Source organism: Gopherus evgoodei, chromosome 14, assembly GCF_007399415.2.
Source record: "Gopherus evgoodei ecotype Sinaloan lineage chromosome 14, rGopEvg1_v1.p, whole genome shotgun sequence".
Taxonomy (NCBI): domain Eukaryota; kingdom Metazoa; phylum Chordata; order Testudines; family Testudinidae; genus Gopherus; species Gopherus evgoodei.
The window spans coordinates 32,593,545-32,610,272 of NC_044335.1; the positions used below are offsets into that span (position 1 = coordinate 32,593,545).

Genomic DNA, 16,728 nt, shown 5'->3' on the forward strand with positions numbered 1-16,728 from the left:
AAGCAATACTCTGGGGGCGGGGGGAGGTGGGTGGGTTGCGCACTTCAGCGTATCAAAGCAAGTTCAATATAACACAGTTTCACCTATAACCCAGTAAGATTTTTTGGCTCCCAAGGACAGCGTTCTATCGAGGTAGAGATGTATTAGTTTTCAGATGCTATCTCACAAGGTGTAGTTTGTACAGAGACAATCACAGTGGTGTGTAGGGTGTGTATACAGGAGTGCATTGGGTCACAAGCCCCCATTACATCCAGCATCTCACATGGGAAGTGCCCCATACGGTTTGATTAACTCCTGATCAGACTGAACAGAGGAGCCTGGCTGCGAGACAGCACGTCGTCTCTCTCTCCTCTGCCCCCAAAGTGCTCTGCTGAGCCTGCCCACCTCCACTCCGGCACATTCATTTGCTGTTGATGATGTTTCTAGTGTTTTCCTCCTGGGAGCATCTGGGTGGGTGAGGAGCAGCCCTCACTCCTCCTGTGTTGGAAAGAGGGGTCCGAGTGCCAGGGACATGGGAGGGGTTAGCAATGGGGCGAGGAGCTGGTGGTGATGCTGGTTACCTGTGAGGATGAGTCCCAGTCTGGCAGCTGGACACGGTGTGGTGAGATCAGCACTGGGATTAGGTAGGTGGATTGGGGGTGATTGTCCCTCTTGGGGGTGAAGGATTGGCGGCTGGGAAGGCAGGTGTGAAGAGTGCTGAGTGCCTAGAGCAGCTGACGTGCTTGGCTCCTGCTGTTCAGATCCTGTTCTGGGGCCTGCGAGACTTGAAGCGGGTGAACCTGTTTGAGGTAGATCAGCCCCAGGTGATCATTGAATGTGCCGGGAAGAAAGTGGAATCGGAAGTGATCGTGTCATACAAAGAGAACCCCAACTTCAACGAGCTGGTCAAATACATCAACGTGGTAAGCAGGGAGCAGTGCTCACTGCCAGGGCCTGGGCTGCAATGCTGACACCCAGAGCTAGTTGGGGTGGGGGCAGAGGCTTAGCGAGCAGGGGAGAGGCAGAGTTTCCAAGGCCCGTGTTTCTGGGGAATGGGCACATACCTGCAGACTGGGTTCAGCCCCAGCTGGGTTCTCCTACCGGGGAAGTGGGGCCCATTAAAGACCAGCTGCTAATGGGAAAGAACGCTCCATGGCATGAATCCATTCAGCCAGCATCAGGGGCTGCTTGCTGGCCAGGCATGGGCAGGGCTCTGGTTCAGAACTGAGGTGCTGGGTCCCAGCACTGGCTGGCGCTGTCAGGATCTACCTGCATAGGGAGCATCAGGGCCGCTATGCTAGGGGCTCACCCGGGTGCAGCTGCTTGGAGCGCAGCCCTTATCTGCCACCTGGACACATGGGTGAGCTATAAGCCAGGCTCTGAGCTGTCTGCAGGACCCTTCCCTGCAGCCCTGGTGACAGTGTGAGAGGCTCTTTTGCAGGAGCTCCCAGAGCAGGTGTACCTGCACCCACCCCTAAGCATCTTTGTGGTGGAGAAGCGAGCTTTTGGGCGCACCGTGCTGGTGGGGACCCACGTGGTGTCCCATATCATGAAATTCTCTCCCAGAGAGATGGAGGAGCTGGAGGAGGGGCCAGAAAATCCACCCAAAGGTGAGTTTCCTGGTTTGAACTGTGCTCTGCACCCTCTCACATGGCAGGATGGCACGGGGCTTTCCACTGCCAAGTGCTGTGGGGAGGAGGGGGACTGTCCTGGCATGCAGCATAAGTGCAGCGTTTTCTGCAAGGCTGGCATTTCCCCATTGTCCCTCAACTCACCGGGGCAGTGCAGCAGAGGTGCGATTAGACACTGCTCGGCAAACCCAGGCAGGGCAGGTCTGATGGTCTCCAGTGTCATGCTGTGAGGCTGTGGACTCTCTGTGGTTCTGGCCTGAAGGGGCTGCTGACTGAATTCCTGCAGGGATAACGCCTCACACCCTTGGACAAGGCCATTAACCTGTGGTGGGGCTCAGCGAAGTACCCTTTGGGGCTGGGGATCATGTTGTGGTGTGAAGCAGAGAGGCTTCCTGCTGTGCTCTCCTGCATCTCCCAGGCGCACACACAACATGAAAGCTATTGAAACGAGGGGTATTCAGAAAAATCAGTCCCACACAGCCTACTGGGGATGAAGTACAGCATGGGGTGGGGAGTAATACAGGCCTGTGGGGACAGGGTCATGCAGGGTGACACGGTGTGGGAGGGGGTGGGCGGTAATGCAAGCCGTGGGGGCAGGGTCATGCAGGGTGATACAGTGTGGGGGGGGAGGGCTATGCAGGCTCGTGGAGACAGGTTCATGCAGGGTGACACGGTGCAGGGAGAGAGGGGCGTGTTATGCAGGCCTGTGGGGGCAGGGTCACGCAGAGTGACACGGTGCAGTGAAAGGTAATGAGGCTCTGGGGGCAGGTCACTCAGGGTAACAGAGTGTGGACAAGTTATGCATGCCCGTGAGGGCAGGTCATGCAGGGTAACATGGTTCGGGGGGCGAGAGATGGTTATGCCGGCCAGTGGGGGCAGGGTCATGCAGGGTGACACGGTGTAGTGGGGGGTAATGTCAGCCTGTGGGGGCACGGTCACACAGGGTAACACAGTGCAATGGGGGTAATGCCGGCCTGTGGGGGTAGGATCACGCAGGGTGACACTGTGCGGTGGGGGATAATGCAGGCCCTTGGGGGCAGGGTCACGCCAGGTATCACTGTGTAGTGGAAGGTAATGCCGGCCCATGGACAGGGTCACGGAGGGTAACATGGTGCGGGATAATGCAGGCCCATGGGGGCAGGGGCAGGTCACACAGGGTAACACGGTGCAGTGGGGGGTAATGCCAGCCCGTGGGGGCAGGGTCACACAGGGAAACATGGTGCGGTGAGGGGTAATGCTGGCCCGTGGGGGCAGGTCAAGCAGGGTAACACGGTGCAGTGGGGAGTAATGCTGGCCCGTAGGGGCAGGGTCACGCAGTGTAACATGGTGTGATGGGGGATAATGCAGACCCGTGGGGGCAGGGTCACACAGGGTAACACGGTGCGGTGGGAGGTAATGCCAGGCCATGGGGGCAGGGTCACGCAGGGTAACACAATGCGGTGGGGGGTAATGCCGGCCCGTGGGGACAGGGTCATGGAAGGTAACATGGTGTGGGGGGGTAATGCCAGCCCATGGGGTCAGGGTCACACAGGGTAACACGGTGGAGTGGGGGGTAATGTCAGCCCATGTGGGCAGGGTCACGCAGGGTAACACGGTGCGGTGGGGGATAATGCCGGCCCGTGGGGGCAGGGTCACTCAGGGTAACACGGTGCGGTGGGGGGTAATGCCGGCCCATGGGGGCAGGGTCATGCTGGGTAACACGGTGCAGTGGGGGGTAATGTCGGCCCTTGGGGACAGGGTCACGGAGGGTAACATGGGATAGTGAAAGGTAATGCTGGCCCATGGGGGCAGGGTCATGGGGGGTAACACGGTGTGGTGGAGGATAATGCAGGCCCATGGGGGCAGGGTCACACAGGGTAACACAGTGTGGTGGAAGGTAATGCCGGCCCATGGGGACAGGGTCACGGAGGGTAACACGGTGTGGTGGAGGATAATGCAGGCCCGTGGGGGCAGGGTCACACAGGGTAACACAGTGTGGTGGAAGGTAATGCCGGCCCATGGGGACAGGGTCACGGAGGGTAACACGGTGTGGTGGAGGATAATGCAGGCCCGTGGGGGCAGGGTCACGCAGGGTAACACAGTGTGGTGGAAGGTAATGCCGGCCCATGGGGACAGGGTCACGGAGGGTAACACGGTGTGGTGGAGGATAATGCAGGCCCGTGGGGGCAGGGTCACGCAGGGTAACACAGTGTGGTGGAAGGTAATGCCGGCCCATGGGGACAGGGTCACGGAGGGTAACACGGTGTGGTGGAGGATAATGCAGGCCCGTGGGGGCAGGGTCACGCAGGGTAACACAGTGTGGTGGAAGGTAATGCTGGCATGCAGCAGTGGAGTCAAGGCTGCATAGACCATTGTGATGGTCTAGTCTGACCTGCATAGCACAGCCAGAGAATCCCCCTCAGTAATGGCATCTCCTGCAGGCAAGTTCCTGCTCTGTTCAGAGGAGTGACCCAATCGTATGGCAGGGTCTCTGTTCCTCTGCATTGAGCTAAGCCTGCCATCTGAGTTGTCCGGGGCAGGCTTTATCTCCTCACTTGGCTGCCTCTGGCTCAAGGCAAGCGAAGTGTCCAGAGCGCCTTTTCCCATTTGCTCTCCTGTGTGTGAGAGCTGTGGGTGGGGTTTAGGACTCAGAGCAGACCTCTGTTGGCAGATATTTGCTAAGAGTTTCTGGGCCAGACCTCTCATTCCCAAGATCTAACTGTGGGACACAGTGTGAGGAGCGCCCAGGGAATGCGAAAGGCAGCAGAATCCCACCCTGCTGTGAGAATGACTCCTGCAGCTTTTCAACGATGCCTTTCTGGTGTCAAATTTCAGACTGAAAGTGGGTGGGGGTAATGTAGTTAACTTGGAGATTACAGGAATGGCTTCCCTTACACTGAGGTGCACCTGAGAGGTACCTCTGTGCCCTTGGCTCGGCTGCCATTTGTAATTGGTAATGAGACCTTGGAAGATTCGACAATGAATGAATGATCTTCCTGTTGGAATACATAGTCTTCATCTTTCTCACTCAGCACGGAAAGCCTCTGCTCGACCCAACATCTCCCAGACGGTGATCAACATTGGCCTGACCGCTAGCGACATGAGCAGCAAAGCCAACCCCCTGAATCTGGTGAAGGTGAGTGCGGTGTCATGTTGACAGTAACCTTCACATTACTATTTGAATGGAGATGCTGCTTGCCCGAAGTACCCTCTCTGGCTTTGACTTGGATCCTATCCCTAGGTTGTACCCAAGAATAGTACCAGTTCAGAAGTGACAGTCATCTTCCCTGTTTCAGTGCCGCCTAGCAGATCATATGGCAGCATAATTCACTTTCCGGTATAAGCCTGATTTTGATGGACTTCCCCTCTAATTTCCTCACCCCCGCACCCGTTGTTTCTGCGTGAAATGGCACTTGTCCGCACTGTAGAGAGAGAATACGTGGGGAGGAGATGTTGAGGTTAATCCGATGACAGGCTTTCTGGGATATGAAACGTGCAAAAAATTAGTTGTATTTCACTTTCTGAAAAATTATTCTAGTGTTTATAAAGTCATAAATGCCATCTCATTAATGGCTAAGCCTGGAAACGTCTGAGCTGGTCATTTAGTTGTCCTGGATGAGAGTTACTGCAGACAAGCATGGGTGCAACATATCAGAATAATTTCTGACAGATTTGTATACATCTGAGCACTCAGTCAGGTTCCAGCAGAGTTTCCGAGCTTCCCTGTGTGTTATAAGAATTGGCTCGGAAGATGCAGCCTGTGGAAGCTCTAAACTCCATCACCATCACCAGTCTGAATCCCGCAGGTCACGGGCTCCCATAGCTGAACTCAATTTCATCAAGTAGGCTAAATACTCCACTGTGGAGTGTTTTACTTGAAAATGTGATTTTCACTGACTCACATATGTCACTTCCCATCACACCAATGATTCTTGCACAGTATAGTTTCTGTATCAGAAGAGAATCTACACCATGTTCCTACATGTCATATTAGAGATGCCAAACCCCTCTACATTCAGGTGCAAGGAGTGGCGGGGGCTTGCAGCCTGAAATCGGATCCCAGTCAGAATTGTACAGCTCTGGCCCTATCTAGTTAAGACATAAATAACTTTTCACAAGCTTATCAGTGTGTTAAAACAATGCCATTGGGAGGGTTTAATTAGAATAAAACAAAAGCTGTTGGAAAACGTAGAAATTCAGTGCTAAGATTCAGGCTAAAAAAGCAATGCACTGAAGTCAGGAAATTCATAGCTAGGCTTCCACAAACAGCTTTTGCTCTGACCCATCTGAATAGCCACCTTCTGCCTCCCTACCCGCAGTCTCCCTGCCCCAAATCTGACAGCCATGCGGCACCATGACCTCTGTCACATTCCGATACAAACCAGGGTGCCTGGACTACAAAACTGGAACTACTGGAATGATGTCAGGATTGGAGTTACATTGTTATTTATAGAGCGCCCAAAGTAAACAAGGTGCTTTACAGACAAGGGATTTTGGCCCTGCTTTGTCCTGAAAATGTCATCAACTGCCATACTGTAGAAATCCCCTTCATACATGGCCCTAGGACCCCAAACATAGATCACCCTTTATTTGAACAAAATCTGCACTGACGTGTATCCTCCATTCTGCCACGTCCACCCTTCAAGATGCATCTTGGGCTTGGCTCAGCTGGGAGAACGCATCCTGTTAGAACACACCTTGACTAACACAATGCATCAGACTGCCTGGATGAGACTTGTGTGTCAAATTGTGTTAGCTGATTGTGGGTTACCAGTTAGTTAACCTTTGTTCTAACTAGATGGCTTTTCCTACTTTAGACAAGCCCCCTGACTGGCCCTTCCAAATATTTGTAACTCTCTGATGTGACTCAGTTGCTGCCCCCTAGTGAACAAGAGCAAGGGTCAGAGTTAAGGGTGTTTGGACAACTTTGCCATTGCATTTCCTGATTTTCACACTCTTGTTTCAGTAATGACAGCATCCCCGTAAACATTGTAGAATTTCTAACTTCGCCGAGACTTTTGATCACAGTATTTGGAATCACTTCTAGGGCATCTCACTTCCAGTGGGCTGGATTTTCCTAGGCCTTTGTGCAGTAGCTTGGAGGTAGCAATCCAGACCAGCTGTGTCCCTGCCTGTCCTGGAACCCTGAATGCCTTAAAATGCTCGGCTGCTGTAGTTTCCTTGTTTGGATGCTCTCAGCCAGCATACAAGCATGTTTTGAGTGTCAGTGTGACAAGTCATCCTGGACCAGCAGCTCTGACTCCAGCAGCCTGCTTGCTGCACCACAGCCACACTCTGTTCCACCACAAGCCTTGGTTACACCTGGCAAGGTGACCCCTACTCCCCCTGTCCTGAATTTTCCCCAAACCACATGTTGTTCTTAGAGTGATGGTTCCTATTGTATTCCACTGTGGGTTCTGCATGCGCAGCATGCCTCCAGAGTAATGTCTGTGGTCCATGCATGCACCCAGGCTCGCCTCATGCTTCCAAATGAGGTGATAAATGGAGCATTTTAAAGCATTCAGGGTTCCAGGACAGGCAGAGACACAACCCCTCTTCAGTTCCTTCTCAGCACCGCATAGTCTGGGTTGGAACCTCCAGTGTCCTCATCTCTGATGTCATTCTAAATAAACAGTTGTAAATCATGTTATTAATTCTTCTTCGAGTGATTACTCATGTTGATTCCAAGTAAGTGTGTGCGCGCCGCGTGCACAGTCATCGGAAGGCTTTTCCCCTAGCGGTACCCATTGGAGCGACTGTGGAGCAGCTCCTTCATGGCAGTGTATATAGGTTCCTGCCGACCCGCTGCCTCTTCAGTTCCTTCTCACTGCCGGTGATGGTCGTTGAAGCAGCTTCTCTCTTGCGAACAGCAAGCAATCCCATAGTGGACTTTCTTTCAGTGTTACCTGTAAATGGTTAAAATCTTATAGCTAGTTAGTGTAAATAGTATAGTTAGTTTAGATAAGTTTCAGTTGGGAGTCTCCCACCCATCTCGTTTCTCCTCCCGGGGACTGGGGCATGCCTTGGTCTCAGGGTTTCAAGCTGTGCAGGTCCTGCCTGAAGCCTATGCCAAAGGGAGACCCACACGACTCCTGTCTGGGGTGCCTGGGAGAGGCACATTAACCAGACAAGTGCAAAAACTGCAAAGACTTTAGACCAAGGACCAAAAAAGAGAGGGACTTCAGGCTGAAACTGTTCCTTCTGGAGTCAGCCCTTTGTCCCCAGCCAGCCCAGGTGGCGTCCAACCCCAAGCCTGGCACTTTGGTGCGGAGCACACCGGTCTTGGTAAGGGAGGCCATGGCACCAAAAAGGACTCAGGCTCCAGGGACCCCCAGCAGAAGGGCTCCAGGGACTTCCCCAGTGCTGAAGACCTCCTCCGGTGCAAGTGCCTGTCACTGCTCCCTTTCGCCGATGCCACACAAGAAGAAGAAGACGGACAGAGGGCGCTTTCCCACTTAAGTAGTGGAGCAAGCAGGCACCAGCGGGGTGTGTCCCACATCAGGACACCCGGCTCTGACTCTGCCAACAACATTGACTCCAGCCTCGAGGGGAGGTCTGTCGAGTCCGGTTCTCATGCACTTCTCAGTAATGGAGCAGGAGTGTTGGGAGGAGGACATAGACTTTCTACGCCAGACACCTCTGAGGCGGCTCGGGTCCTCATAGCGATGATGGTGCAGTCCCTGGCACTGGCGCCACAGAAAGACACTGTGCCCTCAAGAGGCAAGTTAATGATGTGGCAACTCTCGCCCTCACCTCGGCAACACTCCCCGATACTGTCTTTGTCTGCACCACCCTGGTTGCTGAGGTCAGAGTATTCATTGGACTCGGAGGAGGAGTCGTTTGCCTCTAGGCAGAGCCAGCACCTTTCCTGGCACTGCTCAAGGCTAGAAGGGCAGCCACTACCCCGATGTTGTGGTCTCGGCCATTCTGGACCCCAGGGGCCTACCACTAAGCCCAAGGACTGGGGTCCAGATCCCTGTTGGTGGCTTCAGAGGCTTGGGTCCCTCCATCATTGACTTTGGTAGCCTGGGAACCTCTGTGAGGGCAGGCAGGCACCAATGGGCACACAAGTTGGCACAGAGAATGCTGCGGGACCTGGCACCACACAAGGTTTCTCAATGCAGGGGGATCCCCACAAACCAGAGGGGCAGGAGGACCCATTGTCCCTACGGGAATCGTCCTCACCCTCCCTGGATGAGGCTCTGGTGGGTACTTCCACCACACTGCCTGCAATGGACACCAGGGCACACCAGGACCTGGTCAGGAGGGTGGCTCAGAACCTAGATATGCAGGTGGATGAGACTGATCCCATGCAGGACATTCTGGTCCCTGAGGGCCCTTTGAGGGGGCTCTGCCCCTCATTAAAACTATCCAGAACACCACTAAGGTGCTGTGACAAACACCCGCCTCTATTCCCTTCATGGAGAAAGGGGTAGAAAAGAAATATTTTGTGCCATCCAAGGGGTATGAGCACTTGTTTACCCACCATTAATCTAGTACTCTGGTGGTAGAGGCAGACAAGCAGATAGAAAGACAGGGAGAACTCGGGCCGACACCTACGTCCAAAGAGGCAAAGAAGCTGGATCTCTTTGTTAGGAAGGTGAATTCTACCGGGGGACTCCAGCCTCACATATCCAACCAGCAGTCGGTCCTGAGCCACTATAGCTACAATTCCTTGAACACATTGTCTAAGTTCCAGGAACAGCTACCAGTGGACTCCCGCTCTGAATTTGCGGCTGTCCTGGAGGAGGGCAAGGTAGTCATGAGGACCTCCCTACAGGCTGCCTTGGACTCGGCAAACTCAGCAACTCGGACTGTGACAACCGCAATAGCCATGAGATGCAGCTCTTGGTTTCAAGTCTCGGGATTCCTGCATGAAGTCCAAAACACCATCCAGGACTTGCCTTTTGACTGTTCAGGGCTCTTTTCAGAGCAAACAGACACTAGGCTCCACAGCCTGAAGTCCCGTGGGCTTCATATGCCAGCCCCCCAGAGAAAACCCTTCAAGCCACAACCCGCCTTTCGCTTCTACTTGGCTCCTCCCAGGCAGGACTATAACAGGAAGCAGGGCAGGAGTAACAGGAGGAGGCCCTCTCAGTCCTCTTCTAGTCAGGGTCAGGGCACAGCAAAGCAGCCCTTAGCCTCTAAACCAAACTTTTGAAGGTGTGCCCAGAGGTGATGCACTAGTTCAAATCCCAGATCCTTCTCCTCCCTTTGTGAATCATCTATCCCATTTCTACTGTGCCTGGGCTGAAATAACCTCAGACTGATGGGTCTTGAGCACAGTAGAATTGGGATATTCTCTCCAATTCTGTTCCCTCCCGCTTTCCCACCCATCATCCCCGTCCCTCTTCAGGGACCCTTCTCATGAGCAACTTCTAGTGCAGAAGGTGCAAATGCTCCTACAACTTGGGGCGGTAGAAGAGGTCCTCTGGAGTTCAGGGGCAGAGGGTTCTACTTCCGATATTTCCTAATCCCCAAGGTGAAGGGTGGGCTCAGGCCTATTTTAGATCTGTGAAACCTCAACAGATTAATAAAGAAGTTGAAATTCCACATGGTCTCTGGCTTCCATCATTTCCTCCCTGGACTGGTACACAGCCCTTGACTTGGAGGATGCGTACTTTCATGTGTCCAAAACTCCGTCTCACAGATGGTTCCTCTGATTTGTGGTCAGCAACATTCACTATCAGTTCACGGTCCTTCCCTTTGTCCTCTCGGCGACCCCTTGGGTGTTCAGCAAATGCATGGTGGGTGTGGCAGCCTTCCTATGGAAGCGGCAAGTGCAGGTATTCCTGTACCTAGACAATTGGCTGATCAAGGGCGAATCTCAGACCTAAGTGGAGGACCACATGATCCTCGTGCGGACAAAGTTCCTCCGGCACTGCCTCATCCTGAACGTGATGAAGTCGACCATAACTCCCACTCAAAGGATAGCGTTCATCAGAGCCCTCCTGGACTCCAGTCAGGCCAGAGCATTCCTCCTGGAATCCCAGTTCCTCGCCATGAGTGCCATCATAGAGGATCTCAGAATATTCCCCACCACGATGGCGAGAAATTGCCTAAAACTGCTCGGGTACATGACGACTTGCACGTACGTGGTAAAACATGCCAGGCTGTGGCTCCATCCCCTTCAGGCATGGCTAGCTTGAGTGTACAGGCCAAAGCGAGACCACTTAGACAGACTGGTCACAATCACTCCTCAGGTCCTCGAGTCCAGTGGTGGTTCAACCCACAAACAGTGTGTGTGGGAATACCTTTCTGCAGCCCTCGCTGTCACTAGTCACTAGTCACAGATGCGTCAGCGATGGGATGGGGAGCACACCTAGGCGGACTCAGGACTCAGGGTCTATGGTCCCAGACAGAACTTTTGCTACATATCAAAGTCAGGGACCTGCGTGCTGTGCGCCTCGCTTGCCAGGCTTTTCAAACCTATCTACAGGGCAGATGTGTACCAGTATTGACAGACAATGCCACAGTGATGTTCTGTATAAACAGACAAGGTGGTACTCGTTCATCTCCCCTGTGTCAGGAAGCCCTGCAGGACTTCTGCATCACTCACTCGATACACTTGGAGGCATCGTATCTTCTGGGCTCGCAGAATGAACTGGCTGATCACCTCACAGGTCTTTTCACGGCCAGGAGTGGTCTTTCCGCCCAGATGTCACGATCAACATTTTCCTAAGGTGGGGCTCTCCCCAGATAGACCTGTTCACAACACGAAGTGTCAGCAATTCTGCTCCTTCCTGAATCACAGCCCAGGTTTGCTCTCAGATGCCTTTCTCCTCCCTTGGAAGGGGCACCTTGCCTGCTCATCCACAAAGTCCTCCTCAAGGTCTGAAGAGAGGGAGCATTAATAATCTTAATAGCACCAGTGTGGCCCCATCAGCACTGGTTCACCACACTGCTAGACTGTCTGTGGACACACCTACAGCCCTGCCCCTGGTCCCAGACTCGATTATGCAGTACTATGGCCGCCTCCAGCACCCCAGCCTGGAGTCTCTCCACCTCACAGCATGGAAACTCCATGGCTAAACCCGTTACCTCCTGAATGCTCAGACTCAGTTAGGAAGGTTCTCCCCGGCAGTAGGAAGCCCTCCACTCGGGCCATTTATCTGGCTAAGTGGAAGAGGTTTTCGATTTGGTCTCTACAGAAGAGCACTCCTCCATTGCAGTCATTGATTCCCTTCATCCTGGACTATTTACTTCACCTAAAACAGCAGGGTCTGGCGGTATCGTCAATCAAGGTGCACCTGGCTGCAATTTCAGCTTTCCATCCTGGCTCAGCTGGCCGTTCAGTATTCGCTAACCCCATGGTTGGCTGCTTCCTCAAAGGGCTGGGCAGGCTGTACCTGCAAGTAGGCTGCCGATTCCCCCATGAGATTTTAATCTGGTGCTCTCTAGGTGGATGGGCCCTCCCTTTGAGCCCCTGGCAACTTGCTCTCTACTTTACCTTTCTTGGAAGGTGGTGTTCCTAGTGGCTATCATGTTAGCCAGGAGGGTGTCTGAGCTCAAGGCTCTGACATCTGAACTCCCTTATACCGTGCTTTATAAGGACAAAGTACAATTACAACCACACCCAGCGTGGTCATTGCTCAGCGAATGAAAGGTCTCCCTGTCTCATCCCAAAGGATCTCTTCACGGATCACGGCCTGTATCAGGGTGTGCTATGACCTAGCAAAGATACCAGCCCCAGCATTAACAGCACGCTTCATAAGAGTGCAAACTTCATCTGCCGTATTCTGGCGCAGGTCTCTATCCAGGACATCTGCAGGGCGATGACATGGTCATCTGTTCACACCTTTACGTTGCACTACACCATAACTCAGCAGGCTAGAGACGATGCCGCGTTTGGTAGAGCCATGCTATAGTCTGTAATTCAGTGAACTCTGACCCCTCCTCCAGGGAATTGCTTGGGAGTCACCTACTTGGAATCAACATGAGCAATCTCTCGAAGAAGAAAAACGGTTACCTACCTTTCATAAGTTGTTCTTCAAGATGTGTTGCTCACATCCATTCCAAGCCCACCCGCCTTCCCTCTGTCAGAGTATCCGGCAAGAAGGAACTGAAGAGGCGGTGGGTCGGCAGGGACCTATATACACCGCCATGAAGGTGCCATTCCAGGGGGCTCCACAGCTGATCTGACAGGTACTGCCAGGGGAAATATCTTCTGACAACTGTGCACGCAGCATGTGCACACCTACTTGGAATGGACATGAGCCACACATCTTGAAGAACAACAGTTATGAAAGGTACGTAACTGTTTTTTCTTAGATAACTTATAGTTTAGTAGTTCTTAGCAGTTTTAATAGTTTTTAGTACCTTTAGTACTTTTAGAATCGATTAAGGGTCTCCCCTGCCCCTTGTATCCCAGCGGGTATCGGATTATGTCCAGAACTCTGGGGTTCAAACTCTGTGTCTCTTGCCCACAACCTTTCTCAGTCAGAGACAACTATCAACACTGCCTCTATTGCCTGGGAGAAGTTCACATCACAGCTTGGCGCAGTATCTATCAGTCCTTCCCCAGCTGTACCCGAGAAGGGTGGGCACTTTGCCTCTGTAAATATCTCATGACCTTGAGACCCCAATCAGACCCAGACCCAGGGAACCCTCCTCCCCCCGATACATCGGCCTGAATCAGCAAGGAGTGTTCCTCCTGCTACAAAGTTCAACTTCAGTGCTGGAGAATCCATCCCTACAGACCCCGTGGCAAGGCCTAGTCAGGACATTTGGAATCACTCCCATAAGCATGGGACCAAGTCTTCTTCTAAGTCTTCCCTTTCAAAAAATCAGATGTTCCATCCACCAGTTCTGCCCGTGAGGACTTAGTACGTCCTAAGTCCCTTAGGCATGAGAAGAAAGCCCAGAAGTGATGGGCTCCACTGGCTCCAGACTGGGCTCCGTCGGTACCACTGACACTGGCTCTCACAAGACCCATGACTCTCCAGCACCGGTGAGGACTGACCACCGCTGGATACCATCTTTGGCACCGATGGCCCAAATGGAAAGAATCTCTCTGACACCTGGGAGATCCAGTTCTGTGGCTGCGTCACCAGACATTTTTGCTCTCCCAGATCCAGAATCCCCCTCTCTATCAGGACCTTCAGTCTCCAGGGACCTCATATCTCCTCTGAGAGACCCCCTGCAGTGCAGAGCTTATTGCCCCTTCATACACAGCATATGCCTCTCCAGTGGCACTGATAGTTCCACCACTGGAGCCTGAACCCACATTTTCTCCCTCAGGAGATTCAGATCCACTGGAAGAACCACCTCTCCTGTACCACTTCTATCCTATTCCCAGGAGACCTACATGATCCTGGGAGCAATGTGCCCCAGGAGCCATTGGTATCCCATACCATGGGGACTCTACGACCACACTTTTATCCCTCCTACTGGCCATATTGGAGACCATGGGACCAGTACTCTCTTTCAGAGTCCATCCTCTCCAACAGGATGTCACCACCTGCTTCCTCTCCAGGAGAACCACTGAACTTGCCCCCCAGATCTGATGTCAGGAGAAATACTGTGTTCCGATTCTGGCAGTTCCACTGGAACCAACTAGATTTACATCATTATAGCCAGAAGAAGCAGTGACCTCAGCATCTCCTCACCCCCAAGATGACTTTAAACAATCTCACGAACTGCTTCACAGAGTTGTCAGGGAACTTCAGATCCCACTAGAGGAAATCCAAGACTCTCAGCACAAGCTTTTGGATGTCCTCCATGCCTTGGCACCTATGAGAATTGCCCTGCCGGTCAATGAGGCCATATTAAGACAGTGCAGCATATCCTCACCACCTGTGCTCCTACCCCAAAGGTATGGAGAGACACTATTATGTGCCAGCTAAGGGCTCAGAATTTCAATTCTCACACCCAGCTCCCAATTTGCTGGTAGTCAGGCTGCTTCAGAGCGATCCAAGCAGCAACATCTTTGATCTATGCCAACAGCTGAAGAGGGGAAAGGCTTAGACCTACCAGGAAGGAAGGTTTCCTCTGCTTCTAGTTTACAATTCTGGATAGCCAGTTATCAAGCCCTATTGGCTAAATAAGACTTCTTTAACTATGCTAAATTTGAGGAATTCATCAACGGTCTTCTATAGCAGGACTGGGCCCATTTCCAAGCTCTTATTGAGGAAGGTAAACTAATAGCCAGAATTGCCTCCAGTCTTCAGTTGATTCGTCTGATACTTCCTATGGGCCATGGCTATAGTCATTGTCCTGTCATATTCATTCCTCCAGATTCCCCAGTGAGGTCAAGAACATCCCTGAGGACCTCCCCTTCAATGAACTACACCTATTCAGTGAGAAGACAGATGAGTCCCTATATATCCTAAAGGACTCTAGAGCCACCCTTTGATCTCTGGTATAGGTCTCAAGACTTTTATCATCAGAGACCATACGAACCACCACATAAAAAGCAAAAGGTTGAAAGATCTCGCTTTCCCATGCCTTCTGCACCGGCCTTGACTTCAGGTAGTAAGAAATGCATGCAAATTCTTTCTTCCACTCATCCGCTTTCACCATGTCCTGATAATGTCAGACAACACTACAACTGTATTCTGCAGCAGCAAGCAAGAGGGAGCAAAATCTGCCTCCCTGTGCACAGAAGCAGTCAACCTCAGGAACTGATGCATCAGCAGTCAGAACACCCTATCCACAGCCTACCTTCCTGAGAAACAGAATGTTCTCACAGACTCCCTCAGCAGACCCATTGTGATCGATCAGGAGTGGGAGCTCCATGGCAGGGTGCAACGTGACATTTTCACACAATTAGAAACCCCAGCCAGAGATCCGTTCGCTTCTCAGACTAACACCAAGTGCACTACATACTGCTCCAGAGGAGCCTTAGGTTATCACTCCCAGGGCAATGCTCTCCTTTTCCCCTGGTAGGGCTAGCTCAATCTGCTTTCCTCCTGCTACAACTCCTACCATGGGTGCTGCACAAGATCTGACAAGACAGAGTGACGCTAATCCTGATTGACCCCTTCTCTCCCAGACAGATCTGGTTCTCCAACCTCCTGTACATGTCAGCTCACCCACTGATTACTATTCCAACATTCCCTGAGCTCCTGACCCAGTGCAACTGCACAATCAAACACCCTGATCCACAACTGCTCCACCTCAGGGCATGGTATTTGGAGGGGCATCATCTCTAGAACATGCATGCTACTCAGTGAGCAGGACATTCTCTTGAATAGCAAAAAGAACTCTAGTGAAAATGTTACCTGGCTAAATGGACATGCTTCTCTTCATGGACACAGTGAAGAGGTGGGTTCACCAGATACTGCAGACATTCCCCTCATCTTAGACTATATCCTGTCTTTAAAGACATCAGGTCTATCTGTCAGCTCTCTAGGAGTCCACCTAGCAGCCATCAGTGCATTCCATCCTCCTATTAAGGGCCACTCTGTTTTCGCACAGCCACTAATCAATCGACTCTGGAAAGGCCTCCTATGAATCTTTCTGTCTTCTCCAAAGATCACAGCCCAGTGGGACCTGAATCTTGTTCTCTCAGTTCTAACAAGCCCCCATTCAAGCCTCAGCTACTTGCTCCATATCCCTTTTATCCATGAAAATCACCTTCCTTGTAGTGGCTTTGGCAAGAAGGATTGGTGAACTCAGAGCCATGATGGCAGACCCTCCATTCCCTGTGTTCTGCAAAGATAAAGTTTTCTTACACCTACACCCCAAATTTATCCCTAAAGTAGTTTCAGAGTTTCACCTTAATCAATCCATTCACTTGCCTGTATTCTTCCTGAAGCTGCACGCATCTGGAGATGAACACAGACTCTACACCCTCGATCAGTGATGAGCTGCCAAAATCTTAACAACCGGTTCCCTGTAAAAAGTTCTGATTTAAGGGGGAAGGGGCCAGGGTTGGGGGAGACACACTCGTGGGGCCGGGGGCCCCTGCAGGGCCTGGGGCAAATTGCCCCACATGCCCTCTCCCTTGGTGGCCCTGGAACTTGCAGCCCCCCCTTCCCTTGCCGGAAGCTCAAAGCAGCAGGACAACTCAGGAGCTCAGCTGAGCTGCTCAGCTGCTGGCCATGCTGCAGCTCTGTGCGGAGGGGTGGGGAGGCACTGAGGGAAACTTCCTCATGGGGCCGGGGGCCCGGGGCAAATTGCCCCACTTGCCTCTCCC

At 52.4% G+C, this 16,728-nt stretch overlaps 1 protein-coding gene across 3 annotated transcripts in view; it reads left to right on the plus strand.

Annotated features, from left to right (window-relative positions):
- Positions 1-16,728, plus strand: part of LOC115635170 (fer-1-like protein 4) — a 121,441-nt gene that overhangs the window by 67,262 nt on the left and 37,451 nt on the right. For all 3 annotated transcript variants that reach the window (XM_030533505.1, XM_030533507.1, XM_030533508.1), the window contains 3 exons: positions 741-902; positions 1,421-1,589; positions 4,622-4,725. In XM_030533505.1, the coding sequence (XP_030389365.1) occupies positions 741-902; positions 1,421-1,589; positions 4,622-4,725 (435 nt within the window). The remainder of the gene's footprint in view (positions 1-740; positions 903-1,420; positions 1,590-4,621; positions 4,726-16,728) is intronic.